This window comes from Venturia canescens, chromosome 8, assembly GCF_019457755.1.
Source record: "Venturia canescens isolate UGA chromosome 8, ASM1945775v1, whole genome shotgun sequence".
NCBI lineage: Eukaryota > Metazoa > Arthropoda > Insecta > Hymenoptera > Ichneumonidae > Venturia > Venturia canescens.
The window spans coordinates 6,874,061-6,898,755 of NC_057428.1; the positions used below are offsets into that span (position 1 = coordinate 6,874,061).

The following is a 24,695-nucleotide window of genomic DNA, read 5'->3' on the forward strand; positions in this document are numbered from 1 at the left end:
CCTCTCTCACGCTAAGAGGGCCGGGTTCATTCGATGTCGTTTGAATTCAAGATTCTTAGGTGAGATTTTCCGATCTATCCAGGAGGGCCGGGACAGTTCGATTCTGTTCTGTCTCAAGATTCCTGGTAGATTTCCAATCCTTTTTCTATCCAAGAGGGCCGTGACCGTTCGATTTCCTTCGGTCACAAGATTCTTGGGTAGGACTCCTACCTTTCCACGCCAGAAGGGCCGTGACAGTTCGGGTTCGTTCTGTCTCAAAATCTCTGAGTGGATTCTTTTCCAACGAATCATTGTTTTCTGAGTGGCAATTCAATTGATTAACTTAATTTTCTAAAACCTGAGCAGTTTCTTTATTCTCAAACGAGACAACTTCGCATATCATTTTTCACTTATTCTCGAATTATTTATTCAATTTGAGCTAATAAGAATTTATAAAAACGAATTTACTCACTGAAACAATTTATTTGGATTATATCGAGCCGTTAAGAGTGAAATAGCTAATAAAATTCACTCGTCAACTTATTTTTTTATTATATCGAGCCAAAAAGTCAGTTTATAAAATTACAGCTCAATCATCAAATTATTTCAAAAGAAAAGTTAATTAAAAATCAATAAGCGTTGGCGAGATAATAGTCATTACAATTCCGAAAAATCAATTATTGCAAAATTTCAATAAAAATCAGACGTTATCAAGGAAAATCCCGGAAATAAAATTATTCATGCAAAATAAAATCAAATAAATCATGATTTCAAAACACAAATCATTTATTTTTGTAATTTGATTCAAGAAACATTCAAAATTCAATAAATCATTTATTATTTTCAATTTAATTCCATCGCACTTTTGTTTTTCTTTCATGCCCGCTCTTCTTTAACATAGAATTACTCGAATCCACGCGTGACGGTGTGCACAAGCACAAACGTACCGTTACAGTATATAATGCATCACAGGCTTCATGTCCCTGGCGCTATCTATACGACGGTGTCGTGGACTAACATCACATGCCAGTACCTCCACCTCGTCGCTATATAACCGAGATATTATGAAAAAGGGTTATGTTGTTTTGACAATGCGAAGTTCGGGATGTGTGTATCGTGTGCTGGATAAATTCGTGGTTAATTATGTCATTCTTTTCTACCGTGAATTGTTTCTAAATTTATTTAAATGAATAATTGGTTGAATGTAAATAAATTCCAATAAATTTTTTAAAACTTCTATCAAATAAAAATGTCTAATCCAATGTATTTTTATCATATTTTCTTACATTTTGTTTGGCCGTGCCCTCCAGTCCCTTTTTTCCATCTATTTAGCTTACAGTTTATTCATACCAATTTCTGTTCATTCTCTGGACTATATGAGGGATTCTTTGTCAAACCGGCCACTTTTTTTTCGGCCACCTCAGATCTACTTCATAACTGATTATATCAAAGTACTACTAAAAGGCACTTTATGTGAATTTTTTCAGATTTATAAATTCATAATTTTAGAAAATACCGTTTCTTTTTCAACCAGATATATCTCGGAAACTTGAAGTAACTGAAAAAAAAATGATATTACATAAAAGTTGCAGTTTCGTGTTAACTTTCGAGCGGACGACTCAAAATCATTTTTACGTTCTGGTAACGATGACTTTTTACGAAAAAAGGGGAGAATTATTTTTTTATTCAGAAATAGCCATCAAAGCGCAAATTCGGAACAAAGATTTCAAGCCTTGTTGCATTGAAACCTATGTAAAATTGACGACAAATTTCTATTTTGAAGTTTTGGTTGAAAAAAGTGATAGACTATTCACCGGTTTCATGAAATTATGGTTAGCCGGAACTCCGTCTTACCGTGCGATCGTCATATTCTCAATCATCGGTTGCCTTGCTTTTATAAAGATAACCCTGAATCGTTTGACAGCTTAAAATGCGAGCTTGTGCGGCAAGTATAAATTTCCAGGTTTCATTACTTGAAAAAAATCGGGATGTTGCTCGCGTTGTAGATTATGGAGAAAAGTGTTGTGTTGTGCGTAAACGTAACGAGCATTGAACAGGGATTTGTAGAAACGATTATTTGTGCAAACGGTGCAGGCAATAAACATAATATAACAGTTAACCTCACAAAGTTAAAATGTGAGAAGCAGTCGAAAAAATGTATATTTTTCTAATCCCATATATTTCGTATTTTTATACGTAAGTACACAACAATACAAATTGACGGTAAGTTTATATACCGCTTATTGAAGCGAGGCCCCAGTGGTTTATTACCGCTCGAGATTGCAATTTTTATTGCACTACCCAACAAAGAAAATCATTGGAGATCTATAAAAGAACAATCGTTCTTTCTTATAAACAATATCAATTGTTTATTCATTTACACCGCTTCTTCAAGCGAGAACCCAGCGGTCCCCTGGAGATTTTGATTCTTATTGAATTACCTAACGATGAAAATCGTTGGAAATCTATAGGAGAACAATTGTTCTTCCCTATAAACAATATCAATTGTTTATTTATTTACACTGCTTCCTCAAGCGAGAATATAGTGATTTTTCCCAGTGGAGAGTTCAATTTATATTGAGCTGCCTAGTTAGAAAAATCGCTGAAGATATACGAAGAACTAACGTTCTTTCGCATAAACAATTAAAATTGTTTATATCCGACTTTCATCAAGTTTCTAATGCGCCCAGCGCGTTGGAACTTGGAGGAAGACGCGCGCTGCGTCGTCTAGCGGTAGAATGCTCCTACCCTAGCGAGTTCTGCCGTACCGCTAAAAAGGGGAGAAGGCGCCCGGTCATTTTGTCGACTGATCCATCCTCTCATCTATCTTGTAAGAACCTGGAACAAGACTCGGACTCAACGTAATAATATCTGAGGAGCTCCGCTTAGACCGAAGACTAGAGAAAGACTGACAAATTTTGGTTGTCAATTCTCTATCTATGCTTCCGATATTAGGAAATTGAAGCGTAAGTATGTAGACTGTTGAGCCAATGCGTATGCAAAAATATAAAATTAGGTCTAAGTGAGCGAGTGTCGTTCCGAGCTCTCACAATGAATTGTGCATTACATTTACAATTCTTAAAGGTGAAGGAACTCGAAATTCGTAAAATATGCGAAATAAGTTTCGCAATTGACTAAAAAAGGCTAATTTCGTATAGTAAAAAGAATTCGATTTCATAAGACGAAGCGATTCGTACTTATGTTTTGAAATTATACGATTTAGTAATAAAATAAATTTATGACAATCAGCTAATATACTTTAAACTATCTAATAAATAAACTATAAATAAATGGCTCGGCTATACCATCCATTCAAACATACAAGCGTAAAGAACCTCTTTGTCGTCAAGATTTCTAAACGATTCAATATTACTGCTCATTCATTTTTGCAAGCGTTACAATTTATGTGCCTCTTTAAGTAGATCTGGGATACTTCTCATCGGCGACAAAAACGGTACACAAAAATTCTTGGAGGTGTTTCAGAACATTTTTTCATCTTTTTCCGAAAGAAGCATGTTTCATACAGACGAAAGTTTACCCTCATTTTGTCCCACAGAGCAAATTTTTCATTAAAAAAATGTTATTTTTTTGAATTTTCTCAGATTCTCCCTAAATTTCATAAATAAAAAAATCAACATTAAGTCGAATCGCTGCAAAAAATTTCGAAAAAAGTTTTCTAGTTTTCTGCTGCAACGATATAAAAATGAAAGGGTTAAATCGATGTAGAATGGCGCATACATTCTGTTATATTTTTCAGATTTAACAAGATTGTCACTCCCCTTTTATCCATGAGTACCGAAATTTTCGTTTTTCGAAAATGATCACATCATAAGCAATGATTTTAGTTGAATCTTCAATTTTTCTCTAGACGAGTTTACTAGGAGGAGTAGCCACTGAAAGACTAATGGACGTCCTCTCGTAAACTAATGGGCCGTATGACTCGGAAGAAGTATTTTTTTCAACAGATAAAGTTATTTACAATATGTGTGTGATTAAATTTTAAAATACGAATATAATGAATTAAAAATTATGAAAAATATTATCTGAATTCGTCAAAGCATGTGAAGAAACGTTGATAATTTGTTTTTTTGTTTTTGTTTTTGTCTTTTTTTTAATGCCAAGGATCGTGTAAATATTGTATTGAAGAAATGGTAAAAAAATTTTTATAAATTTTATATATATGTATACATTAGGGTGGTCCTTAACAGGAGTCTTTTCGAATTTCTTCGCCCCCAGAGGCTCAGATGCTTCCAAATTGATAAAAAATCATTCCCTGAAAATTCAAGCTCTCAATAGTAACTCTTAGGTAGTCCGCACTTTAAACAAAAATTCTGATAGAATTAACATGAGAAAAATTTCTTTCGTTCTTCAGTATTTTATAACTCTGGGACAAATAAATTGGAAATTTCGAGTCATACAAATTTTCATAGAGAATTTGAGGCTCTACGAAAAAGGTCTTTTATGATTTCTAGCTAAGTCTATTGGTTTAACAGTTATTTGAGCTTAAAGTTTAATTTTTTTATCATTATCAATATTATCAAGGATGATTATCAAACAACTACTTGTGTTATAAAATATTTGACATGTTTATAGTAATTTTTTTATATCTATAACCAATGTTTGTAAATACAATTTCATTTTGGTTTGGTTGGAATTAGTTTGCGTGTATCTTACACTCATAAATTGGAAAGTCGAGTAAGACGCCAAGTACAATGGTCATTTTTTCTTTGTTTAAATTCTTTGGTTTATAATTTTTTACATATTAGTATAATGTTAATAGTTCACTTCAGTTCATATCATTTTTTTTCTGTTATTCTCAAGTTAATAATAAACCGGAAACACAGCGACAAAAACTAGAGACAAGTACATTTATACGGCTTGGGCAGTTACCTGTGAGATCATGGAAATCAATGGGTTCATCAAGAAACAAAATGTTGTCAAATAAATGCAAAAGTTGCTAAGCACATCGGTTTACGAACAAAATAAATTACAACAGGGAAAACTTGGACGCAAAAAATTACAATCACAAAAAATACAACGACAAAACATTACAAAAACAAATTGCGACCAACGAAATGAAGATCACAAAAATTAAAAAATAAATTATGAACGAAAAAAAATTATAAACCAATGAATTAAAATAAAAAAAATTGATCATTGTACTTGGCGTCTTACTCGACTTTCTAATTCGTGAGTATAAGATACAGGTAAACCAATTTGAAAAATGAAATTGTATTTACATACATTGGTTATAAATATAATAATAAAAAGATTACTACAAACATGTAAAATATTTTATAACAAAAATAGTTTTGATAAATATCCTTAATAATATTCATAATGATAAAAAAATTAAACTTTGAGTTCAAATAACTGTTAAACCAGTAGACTTAGCTAGAAAGCATAAAGGACCTTTTTCGTAGAGCCTCAAATTCTCTATGAAAATATGTATAACTCGAAATTTCCAATTTATTTGTCCCAGAGTTATAAAATACTGAAGAACGAAAGAAATTTTTCTCATGTTAATTCTATCAGAATCTTTGGTTAAAGTGCGGACTATCTTAGAGTTACTATTGAAAGCTTGAATTTTCAGAGAATTATTTTTTATCAATTTGGAAGCATCTGAGCCCCTAGGAGCAAAGAAATTCGAAAATACCCCTGTTAAGGACCACCCTAGTATATGTATAGAGCGATTCAAAAAATATATTTTTTTCCTCAAAGTCGCCAGTGATTATGTTAATACGTAATGAAAAACACATTCTCTTAAAATTATGAACACCTAAAAAATTTTTTTTAGCGGTCGTCCCAACAACGTTAATTTTTTTTTTACAGTGGAAAAGCAAGATAAAAAAAGGTTCATTGTTCGGTATTGCAACGACAAATTCAATCACGAGTTAATTATCTCAAAATTTGAATTACCTGACAAAATTTTTTGAAGTGCCGCCAGTAGAATTTACATATTCTTTCCTGTTTTCGCGTAAAAAACGAGATATTTTAAAGTAAATTCTTATACCATTGTTACGTCTCAGTCTCGAGCTGAACGTCTTTTACTTTTTCTTTTTTAATTCTCTCAGTATCACAAGCATATTTCTAAATTTCTATCATCATTCGTCGATAAATCAAGAGACGCGGTAGCGGCTCGACGCCAAGTATTAAAAGAAAAATTTCATTTCTACTTGAGAGACATGATAATTATACAGGAACTTCACTGTACTTGACTACGTTAGAAAATGATATCATTTTTTTCATATTTTACAATCATTTAAAAGTAAAGTCACAACCTTTTAATACTTGGCGTTCCTTTTTTAGCTCATACTCAATAATATATTGTAACGTAATGCTCTACCAACCTGGTCTGAACATCGCCACGCGTCGGTTCAAATTACATTAATGAAAAGGAGCAGGTATTAAAAAGACGTGAGAACGCAGAATTTTGATTTTTGAAAAATTGAGCAATCCAGATTTATTCAATTTTGATCGACTTTACAGGATAATTTGTTTCGGATTTATTATCGTGAAATATTCGAGATCTTGTTCACTGATTGTGGGAAATTTTGTTGCGCTCGCCGTTTATGAATGAATCAAATGTCAATCACATGATTTCGCTCGTTAAAAAAATTCGATAATTGAAAAGTGTTTTTGATTTTATACAATAGAAAAAACAATATTATTAATTTGAAGCGATATAACCTCAACTTTTTACGTGGCCTCTTTAATTATCGATGAAGTTACAAACTTTACAAAACTTACCAAAACGCGGTTTTCTTTGGCTCGGATTTATTTAATTCCAATTTTGAATAAATGAAAATTATAATCAAGAAAAATTTACAGAATTTACAAATTCACAAATTAACCCTCTCGGACCGTATGTCGCTTCTACAGAACCCGCGCTTCCAGGCCCAATAAAACTGCATCGGTTAGTGAGGTCGGGGTTCTAGCTGCCTATTTCCATCAAGCAACGTTAGATCGCACCATAGATACTCCTAAACCAAAAGATAAACTGCTTTAACCCATTGAAATATCAATATGAAGTCGGCGTTGTTGAGTTGGCGTTGTGTGAAAAGGTGCTTTAGTTATCGCAAAAGAAAAATGTGTACACATTTTTTTTCGTATCCCAAACGTTATTTCCTTTCAAAGGAAAGCTAATATGATGTATTTAAGGTATTCGGTGCTAGATTCATTCGTAAATTTTCCTGATTTTGCTCCCCAAGGACCTGGTGCTGCACGCAGCGAACATTCAAAAATGCATATTTCCCAACAAAAAAACTGAAATGTCACAATGGATTCGGAAACTAGAAAGTATTTTGAGATAAAATTATGAAGGGAATCATTTTCCGTCAACGCGAAATAGGTCTCGGTCTGAGAGGATTAATTTAAAAAGAATAAAAAATCACCCCTGATTATAGAAAAGCAGAGAAAGAGTAAAAAAAAATTACCTTGGGTTAGAGGATACAAACCCCAGGCTATGGGATTGAAACGTCACCCAATCGCTCCGAGACCCTAGTAATCTGCGAGATTAGGTAATTTACCGTCCACGGGCTATGGGATTGAAACGTCGCCGAATCGCTCCAAGAATCCAGGCATCCAAGGGAAAAAGAGGAAAAAGGATTTACGTTTGCTTGGATCAGGGTGTATTGTTTGAGATCAGCCTTATTGTTCCGAGTCAAAATTTTGAGGAAGGACTGCCTCCCAAATCAGTCGCGCATCACTTTTTGTACCTCCTTCCACACCACGAAATCATCAAACGTCGAAAATCTCAAGTTTAGATCGGTTCTAAGCATCTTTTTGTAACGCTTTCTTCGATCTACGCATGCGCTGTAAAGCGCATTTTTATTTTATTAACTTTCCGAATTTATTTCTAAAATTTTATGACGAAATTATTTTTCCTTGATTCTTTATAATTTTCTGCTTCTTTTGAGCCTAGTTACATCATTTTCCAAGATAGCGTTGAATTTTAATTGAAAAAAAAATGTTTTAATTTCAGTTTTTAATGCATGGTGCCGCTAGCGTCACGCTCCACCGCTTGTTTCGAGACTTTGTATTGCCCACCAATACGGCCGCTGCTGACCAACAGTGACGCGGCTCACCGGTCGTTGTACGCGCCCGGTCAAAGCATCGTGCCGGATCATGATGTTTTTTGGGGTTACGTTCGGTTTCGAGTCGATTCGCGTCGTTCGGGAAAGCGTTACGCTACAATATTTAAACATAAAACGTACTCCAGAGAATTCAAGCCACCCCAAAGCAGTACATAGATCGTGAACCGATTCATCCTACTACACACTCGACACACTCACATACCTTTTTTTCAACTTTCCATTTTTCCAAGTACTTACAAACATATGTACACCCCCAGACGCCCAGCGGCTTTCAGTCGCCATCAAAACTACATGAGCAGCACAGGAAATCGTAAATACTCCTTATCCTTAAATTTATTACCCAAGTAACATTTTCCAGACTCACATGAAACTGCAAAGCTGCGTTTCTAAGTTCCCACAAGTCCCGAAAACGTATGCTTCAATTTCAAGTAGAACATGTGCAGACCTTAAAATCTTCGCTCAACGCACTTTCCCTAATTTTGAGAAAATCTCGAGTAACTTTTCCTCCAATCACATCTTCGGAAAAATCTCCCCTATATTCAAATACAATCACCAAGCTAAACCTCTTACTTTATGACCTATTATCCAATTCAGACTACAAAAACCTCATGGAAAAATTACAGCATCCAACCCCCAGAAAATGCATCTCATTTTATAACTCCAATCAAGCCAAAAACTCTAGTTTTTAATCAGCAGTGCACCTCCAGAAGCTTAATATCAAACAACCTCCTTCTCTAAATTCAAATTCACCTGAGAGAGCTCCGTATAATAGCTAACTCGCCATTATACAGTAAAATAATCTGAATTCTGAAAGTGTAATAAGTGTAGCTGACTAATAAATTCATCAGTATATTTTGTAGTGAACAAAAAATCGTCGCGTACATTTATTTCATGAAGCCTTCGACACCACACCGTGATTGAAAATCTCATCTAATTCAAGAAGACGGATCCATCACGAGATCACGTATACCTGAAAATATAACGTGTGTTATTCGGTCCCAAAAAAGACTCACCGGCAGTGGTACTCAAATGTATACCCTACCTCCCTAAATCGGCAGCTGTGCGACTTCATCTAATCCTTCCTCTCGGGACGTATCAAAGTTGAAATGCTACAATTTCATTAAAAAATAATTCTTTCAAATTTTTAACGTGAAATAAAATTATGATAGGTCACATCCATCGATTATCATTTTTTTTCTCTCATTTCGGTTATTTCGGCTTAGGGAAGTATCTCCGAACAATTGAGGCACTGATTTCGCGCTGACAGCACCACCGTTGACTCGACGGTCACTCCTAACAATTAAAAATATAGTATGTAATATGTAAGGTAATTCTGGCAAAATATAAATCTAAAAAATTTTTAGTGGTGCCGCCAATAACGTTCAGATATTTTTATGTACGTCTATACCTGCAAGATGAAAAAATTCACTTTTAGATAAGGCGACTTTTAGCCGATATTCGACAAAATATCACAAAATCGATGAGATTCCTCTATATTTTTTTATCGAAGCGTAATCTTGTAAGTGTAACTTTTTCACTTAGGATAATATTTTTTCATTGCTACACAAACAAAACCGTTATATATTATAATTTACGCCCAAAATAATGAAAAAATATATAAATTTCACTGGCGGAACCTCTAAAAAATTTATTAGGTAATTCAAATTTTAAGAAAATAATGTTTTCATGATACACTAAAATATCAACCTGTGAAACAAAGTAAATCATTTTTTTTTCTCGAGACGTTTAGGAGAAATCGAAAAAAAACTTTTGAAAAACTATACGGACGACCTCTAGATATTTTTCCACCAAGCTCAAATTTTGAGAGGATCAACTCTTGATTGAATGCTAACATTTGTCGTTGCAACACGTAACAATCAATCTTTTTTATCGTGGTTTTTCACTAAGAAAAAAAAATTGAACGTCATTGGGACCACCGCTAAAAAAAAATTTGCTTAGGTGGCCAAAATTTTGAGAGAATTACTTTTTCATTGTGTATTAACTTACAACTTTGATTTTTTTGAATCACCCTCATATTTATATATAGATATATATATACATATATACTGTAGAAGCAGGAGATGCAGCCGCGTTCGCGACGATGATCGATTCGTCGTCTATGGTCGATATAGGCAGCCGTCAGTGCGAAGCCCGTACGACACTCATCAGCATACGTACCAACATTCTCGCCAAATGCACGAAGAGGAGGGAATCTATGAAACTGCCGATCCTGACAGGACCTCAAACACTAGGGGTGAAACGCCTGATAGCGGAAGGTATCGGCGAGTATTACTAAACCCAGAAAAACCTAAACGACAATCGCTGCAGAGAAAATCACTCCATTATAACAATCTCGTGATTTTCTCTGTAAATCATTTGAATCCTTTTCTGTTTTAATCCTCTAATTTCTGTCCCAATTTTTGAACCGTATGATCGAACCCCCACCCCCTCACCCACGCACATTTTTCTTATCCCTTTACTACTGAAGGAATATGGAATCTATGTTATCTGCCTATTTTCGCGGTTCACAAAATCCTGCAAATTTTTCAAACCCTTTGTAGATAATTCCAGAGACAAATATGAAGGCCACACCAAACAACAAAGTCAGTGAGATGCGAATAAAAAAGGGACATAAGTTGCTTGCGTTTTTATCCTATTTAGCGACTTCTGCATGTGAAATATGATTTAATATTTTTCCTATTTTTCAACCACCTCTGAAATAAGATTTTTCCATTTAGATAAAATCAGTCATGGTATTATAAAAAAATAAACATGAAGTTCACGTATTTCCTAAATGAAACCTTAGGGAGCAATGAACTCGTTTGATATTCTTTACCGCATCTGTCCTCTTCTGGCTAACAAAGTTTTGGCTATTCTCGACCGACTACAAACTTAAGTAAGATAATCGAATCTTCAAGACGCATTCAGAATTTTTTCTCGAATACGATATAGTTAGGAATAAGTCACCTACACCCGTTTATTGAGGCGGGGGGGGGGGGGGGGAGGGTAGAAACCCATAAGAGTATTCAGAACGACATATTAAGAAGTTATATCCAGTTGCGAAGGCGAGCAAAAGTCGCTTTATCACAATTTTTTCTGAGAAAAGATTGCATTTGAGAAAATGAAAGGTATTAAGCAGTGCAGAGGCATCCTTTAGCTTCAGATTGGGATTGCTTATTTCGAAAAATATGCATTGACATTACTCCTGTAGGAAGTCTCCTGGAAATCTTCGAAAAAAGGTGTCCGGCAGTGAGCACAATATCTCGAGTTTAGATGACCTGAAATGAAAAAATCAATCAATTTTATAGGGGATAAATAAATGCAGGGGATAAATGAATAATTGACCGAAGGAATGGTTGACATTTTCATTTTTGAGAAAATGATGGCTACGCAAAGAGAAAACTTCAATTTTTGACCTATTTTTCCATGTTTAAACTTTATAAAAAGATGTAAATAATTATAGAAAATCTTATTCCTTCGGTCAATACCTCAAAAATATATCTGAGAAAATTGTGTCCAATTTTCAGACCAATCGGTTGAGCTGTTTTTGAGAATTCGTGCTCGTTGACTTTGATAACACCGTTATGAGAAAATCGCATTTGAAGTTTTAATAATGGTTCATCTAAAAAATTCTTTTCTTTTAACTCATATGGAGTCGTCTATACGAGGGCTGTATGATGAATCCATCTCGTTATCGGTCTTTCGAAATTCCTATGCGTAGGCGTCTACGAACCATTCTTCCCTCGCGCGTGTTCTCGTGCGCTCTCAGATCAGATATTGTAACGCCCTCTGCATACTCTTTTTGGGCGTAAGCGTGGGTATTGGGCCCAATTGATAGGCGTAGTGCAATAATCTAATAGAACAGTGAAATTGTCCCTTTATTAAATGTTCCGACTGCGGTGTAAGCTGCTATTTCCACGATCTCCGTCCCTTAGGCGCTCATTTTGTTGTAGCACTTGAAGCGTCTTTACAAATATGTGTGTATTTCCAAAAATATTCGCTGGATTGATTCGAAATGTTTCAAGAAAATATTCTTACATACACTGCCAACCAAAGGTATGGAATCGCCAGACAATAATTCGAGTCGTACTAACTGTTCGATAGCGTTTCGAAGAATCAAGAAATTTCAATTTAGCAAACGGTGTTTTAAAGAGGAGAAATTTTTCTTCAAATCCTTTTCCCCAAAAATTTTTTATGATTATTTCTGGATTGGGTGCGCTATCTTGAAAATGTCTGTTTTCCGGTGTTTTTTTGTCTGTTTAAAACTGGACGTATGGCTTATAGAGATTTCCCCCTTAAATTTATATATGACAACCTTAAATGAAGAAGCAATGACTTTAATTCCGTTTTTAAAAAGTTTTATACGATTTTTTTTTGCTGAGTAATTGTATTTTCACTTAAAAATGCCATTTTTAAAAAATACGGCTAAACTCGAAGATTTCAAAATTCAATGAAATTGGCTAGAGGGAAGAAGTTGCACAAAATCGTTCTGAATCGACTGAGATTTTATCAGAAATTCGTCCGATATTTTTTGTTTTCGTCATTCCGTCATAACTCCGCCAATTGTAGTAGCTTAATTCAAAAACTATGAAATCATTAGGTTTGGGCAAAAATATTGAGAGAGGTAATCTCCTTTTTTTCGAAATGATTTAAAATCGAAACTCAGAAAAGTTCCGAAACAATTGGAGAAAAAGTTGTATTTATGAACTGTAAATACACTCAAATTATTTGCAATTCCTTTACAACCTTTCACAACTATAGTTTTTTACCCCAAATTAACGAGTTAATCAGCACTGCGATGCCAATCTTTTCTAGATACGCTCGTCTAAACTCGTTTAAATAAGGTAAGAGAGTCGATTGATGTAGATTTTTTTTTTATACATTGAAAGGAAAGTTCAAAAGACGAGCAAAAAATACCTCATTCATTTGATGCAATAACTAAACTTGAAATACATCATGAATGCTGTAAAAAAACTAGAGACAAGTTCATTTATGCCCTTAGGGAAGTCACCGGTAAAATCATGGGAATCAATGTTTGTAAGACTTTCAATTCAAGAAACAAAACGTTGTCAAATAAATGAGGGATTCTCTGTCAAGCCGGTCACTTTGTTTTTAACCATCTCAGATCTACCCTATAACTGATTATATCAAAGTACTACTAAAAAGCACGCCATGTGAATTTTTCAGATTTTTAAATTCATAATGTTAGAAAATAGTGTTTTTTTCCAAATGAATATATCTCCGAAACTTGAAGTAACTGAAAAAAATGTTTTCACATATAAGTTATAGTTTCGTGTTAGCTTTCGAGCGGACGACTCTAAATAATTTTTACGTTCGGGTAACGATGATTTTTTACGAAAAAAGGGGAGAATTATTGTTTTATTTAAAAACAGCCATTTTTTTTGGCTGAAAAAATTACAGAGTTTTCAATTTTATTTTTTTTACCCTAGAACCTCGATCCGTGCCACTCTGGCGATTTTTTTGCGATATCGTCAGACATATTGGAAAACTCTGTAATTTTTTCAGGCAAAAAATGGCTGTTTCTGAATAAAAAAATAATTCTCCCCTTTTTTCGTAAAAAGTCATCGTTCCCAGAACGTAAAAATTATTTCGAGTCGTCCGCTCGAAAGCTAACACGAAATTGCAACTTTTATATGAAAACATTTTTTTTCAGTTACTTCAAGTTTCCGAGATATATCCGGTTGAAAAAGAAACGGTATTTTCTAAAATTATGAATTTATAAATCTGAAAAAATTCACATAGAGTGCCTTTTAGTAGTACTTTGAAATAACCAGTTATGAGGTAGATCTGAGATGGTCGAAAAAAGTGGCCGGTTTAAAAGAGAATCTCTCATACAGGAGAAAATAGGGCAAAGTGGAACAGCCGGGTAAAGCGGAACACTCCCCTGAAAATTTATAACATTTTTTCTCCATTAGAAATCTGCAAAATTTCGTTATTCCGCTGAAAACATGCTTAAAAACTTAAATTTGGAGGAAAAAATTTTTTTTTTTTGAAAATTGAATTTTTTCCATGAAATAGTTATTATCATTAAAAATATGGATATGTGATATTTATATACAATTTTATCTTGTTTACGATAAATTCATGGTACTCTTAGAAGAACGTGGAGCAAGAGAACACCATAAGCAGTTAAGCTAGTGTCGGTTCTGTCAACTATTGCTGTATTAAAAAAAAAATGATTTTTCACACTTATTTCTCATATCCTATAAAAAAAAATTATGAAACAAAGGGGACTCCCCCTCAAAAAAGACTCTTTTTACGATTTTGATTAATTTTCTCAGATGTGTGATGAAATAAAATAAAATTTTTATTTTATGAAAAAAATGGGACAAAAGTGGCCTTTTCTTTATGCAAAAAAATGTTTGTGTCCACTTTGCCCCATTTTTTTTCTTACTTTGAATATTGTCAAAAGTTCTTCGCTTCTTGACATTTCATTTCAACGGAACTTCATTGAAAATATTAAAACGGTAATGTGGGCTGAGGCGACGTTTTTTTGTGCCTACTTTGCCTCATTTTGAAATTTATTTTGAATTTTGCTAAAAGTTCTTCGTTTCTTGACGTTCTATTTCAATAGAACTTGATTGAAATTTATGAAATGAAATTGATCAACGGGAGAAGAACAAACGCACTGTTCTCCTCACACTCATTTTCATCTGAAATGTGAAAAAAAATCTTATGACTAAAATGATTCAAATTAAAATTTGAGTTAGAATCCACGACTGAATTATTCGATGGAGATGGAAATGGGATCAGCTCATTCGAAAACTAGAATAGCATTTTCCCCGGCGAGTTCGCCGTATCGCTAGGAGGAACAACTGCTATTGTTTTATTCCACATTATCCACACATTATTACCATTTTGCATGGTATTACCAAAAAAGCAAAACAGTTGTGATTTTTCTCACTTTCAGATGTGTATCCTTAAAAAATAAGAGTAACATGAAGTTACCGTATAAATGAGATTGAGTTATATAAATATCACACATGTTGGAAATATCCATATTTTCCATGATAATACCTATTTCACGACTTATCTTGAGCTAATAAGTCAATTTATTGATTTAAAAAAAAAAATCAATTAAAAAAAAAAAATTCCTCCAATTTTGAGTTTTTGAAGCATTTTTTCAGCCGAATAACGAAATTTTGCAGATTTCCAATGGAGAAAAAAATGTTCTAAATTTTCGAGGAAGTGTTCCGCTTTGCCCGCCTGTTCCGCTTTGCCTTACTTTTCTCTATAGTGTAACGGGACGCGTTACTACCACACACACAAAAAGCGAGTAAGCTAAACGCTCAATCAGCGTGAGTAAGTGAGCATCCAAGAAGCTTCGAGATCCGGCGCCCCACCACGAGCTTGACGAAAACTGCACCGCTCACCTCACCGGACTTCGGAGTCGCGACTATATATAAGGCGGCATCCCAGTGAACGGGCACCTATCATTATATCTAAATCCAAATTCCGAACCTAAACCTCTTGGTGTATCTCCCAGCATAGAGCTGGCTATTACGCTTATACCTAAAAAACCTATAATGAGCGTGTCTCCTGGCATAGCGTCTAGCTATCACGCTTTTCTCGGAAAAGCCCATTCCAATTCAAGTACTGTGTCTCCTGGTATAGCGTCCAGCCAACACAATACTCAAAACTCGATTTCTGTTGGTTAGGTGTTATTCAGCATAGCAGCTGACGATCATTTGATTAAGAAATTATCCTCTTGGCACAGCCCAGGCCAACTACTTAGCCATAAAAACACTTGGTATAGCGCCCATGCCACCCTAATTGTTAAATGATCTCGGGTACAGCCCATGTCATTTTAATCATAATCTCCCAATATTCACTCTTCCAAAACTCTCACGCCTTTAAACCCACTCCAAACAAGAGTTCCGAAAAAAAAACAGAGAATTATTCGTGAAACGTTTCCCGGCATTGCGTCCGACTATCTGTTGACGAATTATATCTCGGAAGCATTCCTTTTATTTCGTATCTCTCAGCATTGCGTCTGACTATTACGAAATAAAAGAAATATATAACAAAAGAATAACATCCTTGAGACCATCTATCTCCATCCTTCTCCCACCGATGATGACAACAGAGTCCGTCGCGCGAGTGATATAATCACTAGCGCAACGTCTCTTCTGAGGTGATTGCTATCCCTATCCTTTTTAAACAGCGTCCTGGTCTGAACTACCTCATAAACACAGCTGTTCCGGTCATTCGCCCCGAATTACCAATACAAACAGAGATAGCTCAAGAAAACAACTTGTAGAGATAGACGAATTTTAAAGAAATTCGGGGATCGAAACAAGTCATTTTCGTTTCAATATCTTGATGTCTACTGTAACGGAACACTCGCGCGACGGCCCGAGGCCGTCGAAACTAACGAAACTCCGCGATCTTTAGATCGCGTACAAAACATCGCGGCAACGACGCTCGTCGTTGTTGACAGGTGGCGGCCATCTTAGGCCGGTATGCATGGGCCCGAGTGGGGCAACCGGCACCGCTCTGAACTTCGCCGCGCTATATCTTTCTGAAATGAATTCTTTTTGCATTTTGTTATTTTAAGTCGCCCAAGCACGTAATTACGATCAAAATTATCAGAAAAATAACACGAGTTTAAGAAAAATGTTCACAAGTCAAATTAATAATATAAAATCCAATCACAAATAAAAAATGTAAAAATCGACTGCGACGCATGCGCGAGTAGAGCGTTAATGGGCTATAGAACATGTACGTGACTTTTAACGATTGTAATTATTCGAATCATATTAAACGAAGTAACAATGCCAAATCAAAGAAGAAATTAAATAATAACTGATCAAATTGAAGTTTTTGTTATTGAAAATCGAAATAAGCTGAAAATCATAAAAAGCGGTAGTCCGCGCATCGTATGTGAGCCCGCTCAACCAACGGGCGAGCGTGAATCATGGCAACGGGCCAATACGAGAAGGCGTTATAGAAAGGTGCGCAGAACCGATCGAAAACCGAGATTCTCGGCGCTCGAGAATCTCGTGGTGGAGAACTGGGTATAAGAAGCGCTGCGCGACCCATTCGTCAGTCAGTTCTCCCTGTCTACAAGACCAGCTCAGATCTCTTGAACATTCTAGACTCTGTACCCTGCTCAAACAATCATAAACTCCTTTTTCCTAAATTTTCCTGGATCCCTGGAATCTCGGAGCGATTCGGTGACGTTTCAATCCCAGAGTCCAGTGTCCGCACCTAACCCTTAAATTTCCCTAAATTTTCCTGGATACCTGGAATCTCGGAGCGATTCGGTGACGTTTCAATCCCAGAGTCCAGGGTCCGCACCTAACCCTTAAATTTTCCTAAATTTTCCTGAATGCCTGGAATCTCGGAACGATTCGGTGACGTTTCAATCCCAGAGTCCAGGATCCACTCTTAGTTTTCTCCAAATTTCCGTTGCACTGGATCTCGGAGCGATTCGGTGACGTTTCAATCCCAGAGCCAGTGGACGGTAAATTACCTAACCTAGTGGATGCACAGGATCTCGGAGCGATTCGGTGACGTTTCAATCCCAGAGCCTGTGGTCTGCGCTATCCTTGCCTATTTCATGTAAATTTTTATCTTTTCATTTTTATGATTGTCAAAAGCAGAGCTGAAATTCTTTTTGATTAATTTAAATCGTAGATTCAAATTTGGTATAAATTTTGTCTGAATTGGTTTTGCACGGAGGTCTCACTAAAATTACAATCCAAGAAGCGATAGGTAGAATTTGAGTTGTATCGAATCAAACGAAATTGAAAATTTGTAAGAGCGAAAAATACTCTTGGATTTATCGGAAAAATCGAGTCTAATGAATTATAGCACGAAATATTGAATCGAGAGGTTTTTAAGTTTGAGGCGTATAGAAAGATTAGAATAAACGCGACCATTAAATTTAAGACAGATTTTTCTTTAATTACTATTCTTGTACAATTGAAATTCCAAAAATTGAGAATTTAAAAATTATCTCAGACAGAGAAATTGCAACGTTTTCGGGTCTTTTTCTCGCCAGATCCGATTAAACAAAGCAAGACAGTTTTAAAACAAAAAACATAAAATTGTTTTAGAATCAGCGAGCCAAAGCGCAAAATTTCTTTTATTTTTGTCAGAATTCGGTCAAATAATTAAATAAAATTGATTATTTTTATATTTTACCAAAATTAAAAGTGTCCGCGTTTCCTTCATACTTGCTCCTTATTATTAAGGTTGCTCGAACCGACGCGTGGCGGCGTTCAGGCCAGGTCGGCGAGAGCGTTTCGTTACAATATATATCTTGCACGAGCTACCTAATACTTCCGTTTCGTGCTCGAGCATTTAGTCTTTCCTCACGGCCTCTTCGTAAATAAAATTTTGTTTTCAATATTTCTTTCATCGCGACTGATTTTCGTTAGGGTATGCGGCTTGCTAAGTCGTAAGGAAATATCAACTCGTAACACATTCAAAAGATAAAAAAAAAATGTCTATCAAAGCTGTTGTGCCCGTGAAGACCATCGCGAAGGGACGAGTAATCAAGGACAAGTATTTAAGAGATTTAAGCCATAAGAGCTGAACTCCAATTCGATACTTTTACAACAAATTAACAATAAGTTTATTTAAGAAGTTACAAATTCGAGGTTTTATTGCCTCGAGACCAATCGTTACAATTCTCGTCAAAGACTGTCCAATGTTGGTTAGTTGGTAAATTTATAGACTCGGAGGTTTTTCCCCCTCTCGCGACAATATGGTGTGATATTCTTTCTCGAAGTTTCGGTGATGACAGCGAGGGTCGATGTGCTCGTTCGGGAACGTCGATATTGCGTCGTCGATGCATTTATGCTGAGAACGCTTAATTGATGTACTCTTTATTTTAGGAGTGCGATATACGGGCACAACAGAGCGTTTAATTACTACAGATAAAAATATGAAGAGTTCCTATATTCTGCCTATGCATCGCGTGTTCAAGTAGTCAACTTTGACATTAATTATCTTCTCATCGGTACAGACGAAAAATTTGAAATTAATTTAGCAAATAATCAAGAGACTCGGTAGAGTTTCGGGACAAATACATTGACAGCTCTGTCATCTGCTAAATGGAAATTCTCTCTAAAATATGAGCTCAAACTTAAAATTCTACCATACGTCAATTTTTTCGGAATCAAGGTAAATGTTTAGAAGTGCAACTTTTCCGAAAAATGTCCGTAGAATATTTTTTCCTTTTCTAACAGTTAATAGACATGTCCAGTGATGATAATCAGTTGGGGGACCTTGAAATTTTTTTATGCAAATAACTTTTTTTAGCAAAAAATCAGACATCAATTTTAAATAATTTTCCATTGGCCCCACCCGACGATTCCGCACACGCATCGAAAGATATTCCAGACATACGCTTCAATTTCAATTTATTTTGAAAATAAATTGTGCTGTGATTATGTTGCAGAACAATACGAAGGTACATTCAAAACAAACTGTGTTCTGGGTTTGTACGTTGCGAATGTGTGTATCCCCTTCGTACAAAATCGTACAAAAAATATTAATTTTTTAAAAGATCACGGCATACTGGCAACAGAAGTTACGTGTTCAGAATGTGACAAATTGGCAACTTTGTTACATATTTTGCTACCTCCGCCTCATCAAAATTTTTTAGAAAATCCGTTGGAAATGAGTTCTGCGACAGTGTGCGCGCGCGCGCGCGCGCGCGCGCGTGTGTGTGTGTGTGTGTGTGTGTGTGTGTGTGTGTGTGTGTGTGTGTGTGTGTGCGCGCGCGCGCGCGCGTGTGTGTGTGTGTGTGTGTGTGTGTGTGTGTGTGTGTGTGTGTGTGTGTGTGTGTGTGCGTGTGTGTGTGTGTGTGCGTGTGTGTGTGTGGGTGGGTGGGTGCGTGTGTGTGTGTGACGTTTATGAAAGATTATAAGTATTCAAATAAAAACTTCAAAACCCCATATTTTATGATTTTTACGGGAAACGTCAGTCTCCCCCGACGGAATATCATTTGTGGCGACCAATGAAAACAGTTCGTATGAAAAAAAAACATCCTACCGCCATTTTTCGGAAATGTTGCACTTCTAAATATTTACCGGAATTAACCTTAACAGTCTGACTCTCTTGGTTGTACACTAAAGTATCATTTTCCGAAGAGATCCAGAAGGGATAGAGGTATCATATATTATTAGTCCAGTCACCTTAGGAAAAGTTTTATTCAAGAGACCTAGAGGTTGGCCAATTTTTTATAGGTTATTTGGACATATAGCTATATAGCTCTTAGTTTTCGTAAAAATCCATCTTACATTTTAGCAATAAAAAATTATTCAAAAAAAATCAATTTTTTTCGTGTTAACACTGTTGGAATGCGTCCTATCGAAAACAGTTTCAAATAAAAGTTGTTCACCATAATGTCCTCTATGAAAAAGGTCTTATAAAAAAATACGCTTGCATTGTTATTTAAGCGGTTAATAACAAACCCAAACAGAGAAATTCATAATTTTTTATTTGCAACCGCCCGCAATTATTTGTTATGAAATCAATTCGAAATCCATATATGATGTGGGGAAAAGAAACGCAAAGAGAATAGTCCAAGATTTATCGATCTACGAGTTATAGTTTAGCAACAATTCGCGATCTTCGAAAAAACTTTTACCTTCAATAGAATTTGGCCATGAAGGCCCACAGTGTAGAAAAAATCGAGGAGCTCCGTGTCATCATGCACAAAGTATACGGAAAAAAGAAATCGTTTTCGTTGATAATAAATACTGTTTTTTGTCGATTGTCGATTTTTGCTTATAAACAAATAGCGTTTCTGACCAAAGTTACGAAAAGAGCTGAATTTAATTTTTGCCATTGAAAACGTTTTTAAAAAACAAACAATTAAAAAAAAGTCTGAATATGTTGATTACATTATTGAGATCTTTGTGAAAATCGAATTGGATAGCTTTCCTTACGCTTACAGCTACGGGATTCAATAAAATACCGGCTTCAGAAGAAACTGCGTCACTACAGTTATCAACGTATTCCAGTCGATGGCGCGCGCCTGAGCGCGCGGAGCTTGTCGCCCACCCGGGCAGTGCGGTGGGGGTACTCCTCTCGCTCCGTAACCCCGTGCGAGCAACTTAGTTACCAAATTAGTTAATAAATTCGATAGCTTCCTGCAAAATGGTCGTAAAACAAAACTTTTTTTTTATTTTACATGATTTTTTCTCACGAACACGATGGTATCCTTTAAAATCGAGTTCGCCTCATAGAAGACCTGTGATCATCGAGTTTTTAAATTTTATATGTAACCGTGCTCTATAATTCATTTACAGTGAATGAGAATAAGTATCTCGAATAAATCTTTTAACCGACACTGTTTCGTTCCTAAATATAATTTCGTTGTACACTTGAAATATACTTAGTTCCAAAGAAATTATTCGTTATTTTCAATTTTCTTTGTTGAGTTTGGAAGTAAACTGAAAAGAATAACGGATTTCGTATAAAAAATTCTCAGCAGTATTGTTTTTACTTCAGTTAAGAGGGTATTTCTCTGAATCGTAGAAGTGTCGCGATATATAAGCAGATAGATTCCTACCTGTCTTTCGGTCGAAAGGGCGTTTAGAATTAGAAAACCTTTCCAGGTAGCGTCAAAAAGATTGATTGATTAGTTGATTGATCATATATTTGGCCCTGGAATTATCCTTAGGGCCAGTGTAATAATCATTAATTTTACAGTGGTGTATAAAATGTACAAAACAAAGAAATACAAAGTAGCAAATGAAACAACATAGAATAAAACTAATAGCAGAATGTGTTCTAGCAGTAAGTGCAATAGCTCAAAACTATTTTAGTAAAAGAAAAAGATAAAGAGAAATAAAAATAACGATAGCGAATTAAATAAAGTGATAAATAAAATAAAAATTAGAAACCCATGAATCCGACGTGCTCTAAAAACATGCCGATATTTCAATAAATAAATAAAATAAACAAATAAATAAATAATAAAGTAATGAGGCTAAGGAACAGAATAAGCTCAATATATCATAAAAACAGTAATTAGCACGTATATCCATACGGGGCAAACTAATACGGCGATAAAACTAGTTAGATAACTGAATTAAATTAGGGTTTTCACGCTCAAATAAATACGTAAATAGATGCAATTTAAAAGTGGTTAATGACGAAACAGAGTGTATTTCAACGGGGAGTTGGTACCAAAAGTAAATAGCCACTACAATAAATTATTTTTGAAAAGTCGCAGTGCGCTGCTTAGGTATATGGAAAATATTTGGTACACGTCTACTATTTGAGCGCTCAGATTGTGGTACGGAAGTAAAAAGTTCACGCAGGTATAGCGGAGCATCATCATTCACAATTCGATACGTCGTTATTCCAATAAAATAGAGCCTTCTAGATTTCACTATGAGAGCCATCTCAACTCTCTTCGATATGAAGTAACGTGTTCATCTCTTCTGAGAATATATAACGAATACCAGTATTAAGCAATATTTCTAATTTCGAATTCAGTTCAGTCGTAAGATCATTGTAACCAACACAACAATAAATAATCAGTGATCGGAAAGACAAATGGAGTGACAAGCACAGTTTTGACAGGTTGAGTTTAATGTTACAAGAATATCGCAAACGATAATAAACAAAACTAATTTTACTGGATATGCTGGAAGTCATGACAACCACTAGATTGCGTGCTTCTTCAACATATGAAAGAGTCACACCATCGATAACAATAGGAGGTAATTGGTGGATGTTAATAAATAACGAAAAGAGTAACGGTCCAAGAATTGAGCCCTGAGGCATACCACACGATGCAGTTACCCAATTTGAACATGTTCCCGAGCTATCTACACATGCTTGGACTCTATCGGAAAGATAGGAATGAATGAATTTAAGCGCATTAATCGAAAAACCCAAATTGTGAAACTTGGCAAGTAATTTCTGGTGGGGGACAGTATCGAATGCCTTACTAAAATAAAATAATATTAATATTATAACTTTCCATTCATCAACAGCATGTCTTATTTCATGATTCAATCTTAAGAGTACCGTTTGGGTACTATAACATTTGCGATATCCCGATTGCATAGGATCAAGCAAATCTAACAACAACAACTAACAAACAAAGCTCGTTCAAATAATTTGGATTCTTCACAAAGATTAGCGATCGTTCGAGTGTCGGAAGGTGGAGGCGGTGGATGAGATTTTATCAATGGCCTGATGAACGTCTTCGATAACGAAGAGAAATGAGAGAGTATAATATAACTGTTGAAATTAGAAAGAAGTACTTGCAAAATTTCAGATAAGCTCTTACTTAAAACAAAGGGAGAAACATTATCAGGACCAGCTTAAACCTCTACAGGATCGGAAAGCCAATATATCGGCTCACCCTGTGATATGAACTTTGCATATAGTTGAAACGTGATACCAGACACTAATTTGAGCACTTTTTAAGGGCGATTTCAACTCTCAAATGCCAGTCCTCTAAAGTTTAAGTGAGGATGAAGTCCTTGTTAATAATAGTTTAGAGAGACCTTCACTGGAGATTTCAAAAAAACTAAAAATACGTTGAGTATCGTCATATGGAGGTAATATATTTAGGAAGTTGTTTAAATTACATGACTGATGAAGATTTGAATCCTGAGCATATGTTTAAATTTAAAATGTAGAGAAGACCTTCAAAGTTTTGACTTAATAAATTACAATTTAAATCGCCGCATATGATAATATTTTCATAAAATAGAAAAAAACGCAAGAATTCAGTGAGAAAGTCATGAAAAATAAGTCCCTTTGGTCGTCTATATATTGACACTAATAAAAGTCTCACAGATTCGACAGGAAAAATTTAAAAAATACGATATTCTGGTGAATTAGAAAATTCATCTGGCGAGGATGTAAAAACTCTAAGAGATTCATGAATATAACAAGCCACGCCACCTCCTTGCTTACCTACTCTCTAATTGCGAATTAAAACATAGTTTTTTAAACTGACCGTGTCATCGGTGATTAAAGAATGGAGCCATGATTTCAAGACGGAAATAATATGAGAAAAATCTAATGAAAAGTGAGCTCTAGTGAGATTAATGTGGCCAAGTAAGGAATTGGCATTCAATAGAAAAATATGAAGTATGAAATCATTGTAAAGGACGATGAATCTTGAAGTGTCTTGTATGGGTTGTGACGTTGGCTCAGTGACCGATGGTTGTCATATTATTTTGACAGGATCTGATTCCGAGTTGATGTTGATAATTTCCATCCGTTTTAAGTACGAAAACTCCAAGACAGGTTCCCCAAGAATATTTCCAAACCCTTTCATTTGAAATTTATCTTGTTTGCACAAGCAATTTATTTATGTGTTGAGGAAGAAATTCCTTGATGATAATGTTGGCGCTGTTGTTGATAGAAAAAACTTCACGAGTTGTGAGTAACCTTTTGGCAAGTTTTTTTTTTTTGTTAAAACGTGATCTCGTACCGCTGGCAATTTAAAACAGACAAGATACGATGAAGATGAGGTTTGTAAAGATTGTTGACCCCTGATGACACCTTGGGGGTTTCCTGGCAGCGCACGAATGTCAAAAATGTCAGAAGCTAAATCTGGTATGCCCAAAGCATCCAAAACTTTTTCAACCATCTCTCTCGGAGTATCTT

General features: G+C 35.3%; 1 protein-coding gene across 20 annotated transcripts in view; it reads left to right on the top strand.

Moving 5' to 3' along the window:
- Positions 1–24,695, top strand: part of mmd (mind-meld) — a 619,790-nt gene that overhangs the window by 572,845 nt on the left and 22,250 nt on the right. For 19 of the 20 annotated variants that reach the window (XM_043427306.1, XM_043427287.1, XM_043427303.1 and 16 more), the window contains exon 25: positions 10,148–10,351. The exons of the other annotated variant lie outside the window; for it this stretch is intronic. In XM_043427306.1, coding sequence (XP_043283241.1) covers positions 10,148–10,351 — 204 coding nt within the window. The remainder of the gene's footprint in view (positions 1–10,147; positions 10,352–24,695) is intronic. 20 annotated transcript variants of the gene reach the window in all.